At 40.2% G+C, this 9,018-nt stretch overlaps 1 protein-coding gene across 2 annotated transcripts; it reads left to right on the top strand.

Annotated features, from left to right (window-relative positions):
- The first annotated feature begins 757 nt into the window (after window positions 1-757).
- stc1 (stanniocalcin 1) lies at window positions 758-8,694 on the top strand. Of its 2 annotated transcripts, none has more exons than XM_041043328.1 (4): window positions 758-1,049; window positions 2,910-3,049; window positions 3,196-3,407; window positions 4,089-8,694. In XM_041043328.1, exons 1-4 carry the CDS (start codon window positions 869-871, stop codon window positions 4,387-4,389), a joined length of 834 nt encoding a protein of 277 aa, XP_040899262.1. In that variant the 5' UTR covers window positions 758-868; the 3' UTR covers window positions 4,390-8,694. The 2 variants fall into 2 exon arrangements, with proteins under 2 accessions (XP_040899262.1, XP_040899261.1); XM_041043327.1 differs by having other exon boundaries at window positions 2,907-3,049.
- The last annotated feature ends 324 nt before the right edge of the window (window positions 8,695-9,018 follow it).

The raw sequence follows: 9,018 nt of genomic DNA, 5'->3' as shown, positions 1-9,018 counted from the left end.
CCTCTCCAAATATCTCAAAGCAACTAATCACTGAGGAGGGCAAAACATTTTTAAAAAATGGTGTACTCCACCTCAAACATTAATTTCTGCGTAATGGAATAATGATTTTCACAGGAGCCAACTATGTATGAATCAGAAGAAATGAAATTAGCAATGATGACATCTTTTGGCATTCAGTCTGATCATGATGGGGAAGATAAAGTTCTGGATGCCCTGTGCCGTAGTGATCATAAAATCCATCCTCTCAATATTTCCAATACACCTTACTTTGAAAATAAATTTCTCAAGGGAAGGCTGAAATACAATCTCAGACTGGAGTGAGAAAAATAAAATAAAATAAAATAAAATAAAATAAAATAAAATAAAATAAAATGCCCTCTCCAGTTCTTCATTAAAGGTCAGACTACCAAACCCTACCATCTTTTCCACCCTAAACCCCTGATGTATCGCCTTGTAGCTTGTAGTAATAGAAATGGTGATTTTTGAAAAGTCCTTATAGATAACTAGTAGAAATATATAGAGCCTGTGTTTTGTTTCTTTGGGTCACTACAAGAAATAAACCCCACAAACCCTGATGTTGAGCTGTAAGATCTACGTTGTTGGCGGCTGTTAAATGATTTTCTCAATTAGTAGTAGAGAGACCAGGACCACGGTCTTGAATACCGCCTTCTGATTGGTCCACACGCAGAACTCGTAATGTTCAGCGCTCCCATATAAACCCGTGCAGACTTGACATCGGTGCGATCTGTCATGCAAGTCAAAAGGATAGTGAGGAGTCCAATGTAGAGACATTGCTGGCAGCCTACTTGTCGTATCCTACATTTATTGTGTTTCCGGCGCCGCAGAAGCTTTTTGGAGCGTTATTCTTATGAATTACACACAAAGCAGGAGGCGTCTCTTTACGTTTAGTTGTATCATCTGTGTTGAGAGGACGATGCCTTTGAGGACCGGACTTTTTCTCCTGATGGTGCTGAACGCATCTGCATATGAACTGGATCAAAACGAGTCTTATTCGCCCAGGAGAGCACGCTTTTCTGCCAATAGCCCTTGTAAGTAACACGCTGCTTCCATCTGCATATCTCTGAGTGTACAGCTTGCTTTTCTTTTTTTACACACCATCTATACAATGCATGGCCTTACCTCTTACCTTTGCTTCTTTTTCTCATAATTGTTTTTCTTTTCTTTTCTTTTTTTGGCCTATGCAGCCGTTTTTTTGTCTGTAAACGAGCGCGTTGATTCAGGCAGAAGGCTGCGGGATTAACGCTGTGATTTTTTTTTTTTTTTTTTTTTTGCCGGTGTCCTGCCGGCAACAGATGAGCTTGGAGCTTGGTGCTGACACCTGAGAGTGCAGGCTGTGTCATTCTGATAGTCTCTCATAGCTTCGGCTGCTGCATATGTCCAACTATTCATCATTTTAGTGGACTTAAGGGTGGTTTCAATGTAGGCTACACCATTGTACCTTTTCTTCAGCATGCCTCACAAAAAGCTGCACTGTTTGTCACTAGGGCTGTGGCTTTTGGACAAAAAAATGCAAGCCTGTTAGTTGACATTTATCCATCAAAGAAAAAAAAAGACCTAAATCAAGATCCCTTGTAATAACCACCAAGAAATGACACAGCAAAGCACAAATCTGCTTGGCTTCATTCAAATGTTGACTTTTCCATATGAACACAAAGGTACAGCCCAGTGATAATAAAAGGCAGTGGGTAACAGGGATGCTGATTCCCCTCTGCAGGAATTGCTTCATCATCATAAGATTTGCAGCTCACTGTGTGTGTGTGTGTGTGTGTGTGTGTGTGTGTGTATGTGCATGTGCATGTGCATGTGTGTGTGTGTGTTGAGAGCAATCTCTGCTCCCTGATGGCAGGCAGACTTTATCTGACTGTGCAGGTCAACATGGGGCCCCAGATTCGAAGTCTGCCAAGTAGGCTTAGGATCCTCTGTGACATTTCTTAATGGTTATTACAAAGGATTTGAAGTGAGGCCGCTTGCCCTCTCAGTGGATTCTTGGACGAAGAATGAGGAAAGCCAACTATTTGGATACACTTGATTTACAGATTATGTTTTATAGTTCTGTATTGGTGTAAAATTTCAAGCCGGCTGCATGGACTTAGAGCTGCGTCCCCTGTGACCAAAATTGGTTTTTGGCAAATGGATGGAAAGACTGAATGCTGCCGCAGGGTGGCTGTTTCTGAGGTTTTACAAAGATGAGGATCAGAGTTACTAGTGGGTTAATCAGCCTAATAATTCTTCCAGTCATGTGATGCTCCCAAAATGAACATGGCAGCATTTTCTGAGTGTGTATTTCATCATGTAGACATGCATCAGTTCTAGATATGTAACTGGACTGTGACATGTGTTTAGTTAATAGTTAAGCACAGTAAAGTGGTTTGGAGCCAGAGTCTTCAAATCCAGCTTGACAATTACGGCTTGTGTAAAATAATTGAAGACAGAGTCTGGTGGCACCGTGCGTTTGTGTGTGTGTGTGTCTGTGTGTGTGTGCCAGCAGTACAAGTGTATGTTTGTGTGTCGACAGGCACGCCAACAATTTTCAGGAAACTCTTTGGTATTTCTGGTGCTGTTCATCCAAGCTCTGCTGAAAAGAACCAAACAGTGGAATACAGGTCCCTGCCAAGAGAAAAGTGCAGTAGTGCCAAATAGTGTCTGAGACTCTCGGAGTTGTAAGGTGTCCAATCCCCAGTCAAGTCAATGTTTGCCCTGGGTGACTGTATGTCTTTTGTGAATCACCAAAGTATGAAAATTCTCTTTTGTTCGTCGCACTTTTTTTTTTTTTTTGTAGCTGAAACCCTGGCAACCCTTGTGTAATGAGCTCAGTGAGTGTGCAGTGATTCCCAGTGAACCCACTGTTGGCTCCCCCGCTGATGGTTCATTCTCTGTGCCCACAGCAGATGTGGCACGCTGTCTCAACAGTGCCCTCCAAGTTGGCTGCGGAGCCTTCGCCTGCCTGGAAAACTCAACTTGTGACACAGATGGCATGCATGACATCTGCAAGTCCTTCTTATACAGTGCTGCTAAATTTGACACTCAGGTATACGCCTTAATTCGTTTCACAAGGACTACACACTGTGTGACATTTCGTCTATGTGCACGTGAGCTGTATAGTATTATATGGGTGTGACTGTCAGGGTAAGAAGCACTGTGTTTTTTTTTGTTTTTGTTTTTTTGTTTTTACAGGGTAAAGCATTTGTGAAGGAGAGCCTTAAGTGCATTGCCAATGGCATCACCTCGAAGGCATTCCCCACCATCCGCCGCTGCTCCACCTTCCAAAGAATGATATCTGAGGTCCAAGAGGAGTGTTACAGCAAGCTGGATATCTGCACTGTTGCCCGATCTAATCCAGATGCTATTGGTGAAGTGGCACAGCTGCCAAGTCACTTCCCCAATAGGTGAGCTCCTCCTCCACTGTATGTACTTTACAAGTTGATTAAGCGCATGTTTTAAACGCCTTGTTAAGTGACAGACTTGAACAACATGTCAGTCAGTGTGATGCTCTTTGACCCCCCCCCCAGAGTAGACTGAAAAACAGTAGTTAAGCTCTCCACTTATGGACAATAAGACAGTGAAATGTATCTGTTGCTAATCTTAAGTAAATGAGAGACACAATGACCCACAGTGTTGCTGTTCACATTACAAATGCTATGATACGATGCCCCTTTAGCCCTTTTTTATGTAGCTACATTTGTATTGATCTCCATGTTTTGGTTACCACCTGCTTTATACATTCTTTCATGCTGTGAAAGAAAATAAAACAGGAACATCAAGTTTGGATGTTTTCATTCCTATTGTTGTGGTAATACATGTAGGATTGCAGTTTGGGAGTGGATACAAAAGGATAGGAGGGTGGGGCACAAGGCTTAGTAGTGAACGGGAGCCCGGAGGGTCACTCCCATATAGATGAGATCAGACCTTACAGCACGTGCGCAAATACATTGAAATGACATATGAAGATTTGAGAGTACAACAAATCTCCCGAGAAGATTTGTCCAACAAGAAAATATTGTTGTACATTTTTGTACCCTTTTTGTTTTGAGCTCTTATTCTGTGATGCTTTTGTGTTGTTGTCCCAGGTTTTATGGTAAGCTGCTTCAAAGCCTGATGGACTGTGATGAGGACACGGTGGACCGCGTTAGGACCAGCATGGTGTCGCGGCTGGGCCCAGAGATGACCATGCTTATTCAGCTGCTGCAGAACAAGCCCTGCCCATCCACTGCTGTGGCTGCAGCTGCCGCCATCCCAACTGGAGTGGAGGGCCGTGGGAGCTGGCGCTGGTCCATGGGTCCCCATATGTACAAGATCCAGCCTAATCTGCGAAACAGAGACTCTGCCAGTCATTTTGGCAAAAAGCGCTCTGCCAGTGACAGCTCCTAACTTCCACTCAAAATTCAAAAAAAAAAAAAAAAAAAAAACTCCACACACTCCTCAAAACATCACAAAAGCTCCTCTATTCCCTAGGGGTGATAAAATCCATTCCTCCGCTAGACTGGAAGTCACAGAAATATGCCCCTCTAGGGAATGCCGGAACGCCCATAGAGTTGATATCAGAGTTTGATTGTTGTTATATTGTATATCCTACACTTTAGGCTTGAGAGAAACCCCCCTTTCCATCGACTGTTTTCAAACGTGTCTGCTCACAGTTAGTGTTGAACATGTGGCTGTTGCATCTGTGCAACATGGTCCTGTTCACTCCTCTTCACCTCCTCCAGCAGAGATGAATCCTTAAGAAGTCTTTTGATGCCAAGCAAAAAAAAAAAAAAAGGAAAAAAAAAGAAAAAACAGCCATGGTGGTTCACGCCTCTAGAGTCAGTACTTTCAAAAAAAAAAAAAAAAACACAATCTCATAATCCAGATACTTGTTCATGAATAGAAATCAGTAGTTGGATTATTATTAGTTCATTGATAGGAATGGGAAAATTATTGGTAGACGATGTATCTAATATTTCAGCAATGAGATCAGTCTAATTGTGAGCATGAGATGTGGAAATGAGTTTCATATATATTTTCTGACACTAACATAACACTTAAATGTACTGTATACGAAGTTATCTGAGACAGCCATAGCAAGCCCTCTAAAAGAGAGTGCTCATACGGAGTGAGGTCTGTAGAGGTTTCACGATAACCTTTGAGAGGTTACCTTAAACTGACCAAAAAACTTCAAACTGCCCTGAATGCTATTCATGAAATACCAAAATAGTGTATAGCTATAGCACTTATAATTTTTTTGTTTTTTTGTTTTTTTTTAGCTTTTTTTCTGATGTTAGATGTAGTCATGGTCATGTGTTTTAAATCGTCATCCTGCACATAAGGATTGTCCAGGTCATGGCCAAGTCTATCTATCAGAAGAAAAAAAATCCATTTTGCATATCTTGTATCCAGACACTTGTAATGCATAAGACTGTTGAGCTCTACAGTATATGTGGGACCATGTTTAGTGGAATCTGTATCCATGTTCTTAACTGAGTGCGAAGCCGTCGTGTATGTGCAGTAGCTGATTAGCACATTCACCGATGAGACTGAGAGCAGCCATCTTTCTTGGACTGATGATCATCATTCTCTGAGGTGAAACACGTGACATACACACTGGCTTCCAGTGTCAAGATTGAGAATGACTATTTAAAAAAAAAAAACAAAAAGCCTTGTTGGAATGATATTTATTTTCCTACTATATTATTTAATGTTTTTTTTATTATTTTAATGCATTATTGTAGTTTTAATTAGTTTACAGGTTTAAAAAGCAGTTCAGTCATGGCTCCTATTTGAACATGAGCTCTATGCCAAAAAAAAAAAAACAAACAAAAAAAAAAGAAAGAAAAAAGTGAGCTGACACTCTGGTGACTGAATGGGACCCATGTCATGACTCTGTGCTGGCCATAGGGGAACAAGGTTGGTCATTCAAGTCAGGTGATCTACTTTATGGGTGTTACAAGGGACCACAACAAAACAATAGCTTAATTTTGACACACTTTCTGGTTTGAAAATAAGGTCGTCATTGCAGCTGCTAGATGTGCTCGTTCAGGGCTGGGGTTTCGTGCACGTTGTTGAAGACTGAGCAGGTATAATGACAGTAAAACAAACACCAGCATCAAGTACCCCCGTAGTGATGTTTTTTGATGGTTCTGCACTAGTTGTCGGTGCTTCTTCTTGCATAGGGTGAAATCAATTTTCCTTAAGATGGCTGGCTACATGCAGACAAATTCTAATTGTACTTAATGTGTAGTAGTATCTTTATTCCATGCATTTCTCTTGTGTTATTATTTATTGTCTATGTTGGTAGTAGTAGAGAAAAGATGACATAGCAGTACAGTGTATTTTGTTTGTATTGGCTTCAGTTCTTGGTCGCAAACTCTTGAAAACTTGGTTATAAATCTTAAGTATTTTACTTATTGTTTCCATAAAAATAAATACTCATAAGCAACAATAGTTATTATTTAGGAGTTTGCTCAAAAACCCAAATTAATCTGCTTCATCAGGTCTGTGTGGGCGTGGTCTGTCATCAGTTTCTGATTCAGCTGTTGTCAAATGCTTATTGGTGCAGGAAAATATGTGACGTCCAATTCCAACTGATCCCCACCCACCTCAAACCTGTGAGAAGAGCACAGACCAAACGGTGCAGACAGAAATCCTGCGTGTGAAGTAACCAAAACGTTGATTCACTTAGGGGCCGCGTTACTCATAGTTAGAAGCTGATGTTTTCAGCACTTTTTTTTAAGAGAGCGGCCTTGTCCAGGATGGTGGTGGTGTTCCTACCTAGAGGTCACTCCAAAGAGAGATGCACAGCTTTTACACTTCTTACATATATACACTTAAACTCTATAGAACACAAACAAAATGTATTTCATTCATTAAGCAGTTTCCTTACATCTAAGATCCAGACAATCAGAATAATAAGATTAGTACAGAGTCATGGTCACTGAAAGGGGTCTTCGTGCTGGTGTTTGTTTTATATAAATATACCTGGTGGACAGATGGTTGTTTGGCACCAGTAACTTTAATGAGTCAGCTTCTGAGTAAATTGCAAAGCTTTGTGCACATTGAAAATGCAATATAGAGATTAACTTAATCAACCAGGGATGGGTTCAGTTTGCTGTAGGAAATTCCTGACTTCATGAAAGGAACTGAACCCAATCCTGTTAAAAAAAAAAAAAAAAAAGAAGAAAAGAAAAAAAAAGTGAATCTATATATTGTCCTGGATTGATAAGAGTGAAGCACAGACCAGAAAAAGAGATGCTTTATTTTTCAGTGTCAATTTAATAGCTATGTTTAAGAATTCCAAACTATGCAATAATCTCACACACAAAGGATTCACAGCAACACAGAAATTGACCTTTATTTCATTCAGTGCCAGCTGATGCTGTGTGAATCAAGCAGCAGCATGTGCGCTCTCATACTGCACCCACAGTGTGAAGGCATCGCTCCTCTGTATCGCTTTTCTGTTTCTGTGGTTTTTGTAAACTGGCGTTTCTTTTGTTCTGTGAATCTGATTCTGTTTCTGTTGTGTCATTTATTGCGAAAAGGACAGCAGTTCTGAAGGAATCACTTGGGAAGTTAAGAGCTATAGTCACACTGTAGTATATCCTAGCTTACTATTTTATGTTAAATATGCACTTTGCATCTTAACCACTATAAAGGGCATTGAAACATTCAGTACATGTGCAATTTGAGACATGTTTTATTTACCCAGTGAATGGAAATCAGTTTGAATATTTCGCATCCTGAAGGGTCAAGGCTTCTTCATGTACTATTGATACATATGTCTGTATCTTTGTTGTCCATGGGTAAATCCAAAACCCAACAGCTGCTGCTAAACTGTTACTTCCCTGTATGATGCTGTCCAGATGCCCGTCTACTGTGGCCACTCTGACCTGCCAACACACAGTGAGCTCAGCATCAGTCCGCATTTGCATTTAAGCATTTTAATGTCTATCCATGTCTTCATATTTATTTTCTATGAACATTCCTCGTGTCAAATATATTTGGCAAGGGCAAATTGACTGTTCCTTCACCAAGTCAAATGTAACGGTAATTTCAGAGAATGTACCTGTATACTGAATGTCTGTTTCGACGAGAACATGCCCAAGTTAGGTGACCTATGAAGGCTTTTGGGAAAAAAAAACAAAAACAAAACAAAAAAAAAAAACAAAAACAAAAGAGAGAAAATATAAGGCTTTCGATTTCTTTCTGTTTTCGGTTTTAATTCAAGTATAGGGTGCTTAAGGTGGTACTGGAGTATTGTTAAATTGACCCATGGTGACTTTTGTGAAACTGTTTCTCCTGTCAATACTAGAGACTAAAGACTCCCTCACTTCTGGCACTTCATGGTACTCTTTCCTCTCAAGACTTGAAATAGATTGATAAATGTTGTTGTGCTTAAACAAAATCAAAAAGCTTCAGTGACTAGTAAAGTTTATTTTGTATTCATATATAAGTGACAGTTATTTTACTATCGGATTCAAAAAGTTATCCAGGATTTAAGGAGATTACTGAAGTTCCTGATACAGATGCTATGTAACGCATGATTGACCCTTGTGAATCACTTGCACTTTAGAATATACCCATATACATATATACCCATACTGTGTATATGTTTGGGTTTTTCCTCTGTACTGAAAAGTCATGAAAGATACAAATGCATCAGTTGTGTGTCTTTTGCTGATCAGAAATAAAATATTTATCATATCTGGCATATGGTATGAAATATGTTGCTTTGCTCTTCTTTCACTCTCAGATGTACATCAACACTGACCAGTTTGAAAACAGCCCTTAAATGCTTCGACATTCTTCTCCATCAGTTGCCCTAACACCCCCCCCCCCCCCCCACCACCACCTCAATAACCACACAAAACACACATATGTAGCAAACTGCCATGGCCTGCTGACCTGTTGAGCAAGACAAAGAGTTTGTTTTCTAAAACACTTCTGCTGGATTTTCTAAATTGCTGATTCCCTTCATCACCACCCCTTCAACCCGACCACAAAATCTACAATAAATGTGTCACCCAT

This window comes from Toxotes jaculatrix, chromosome 7 (genome assembly GCF_017976425.1).
Source record: "Toxotes jaculatrix isolate fToxJac2 chromosome 7, fToxJac2.pri, whole genome shotgun sequence".
NCBI classification, from domain to species: domain Eukaryota; kingdom Metazoa; phylum Chordata; class Actinopteri; family Toxotidae; genus Toxotes; species Toxotes jaculatrix.
The sequence above is the reverse complement of the archived record's forward strand: the minus strand, read 5'-3'. Positions and strand labels throughout refer to the sequence as shown.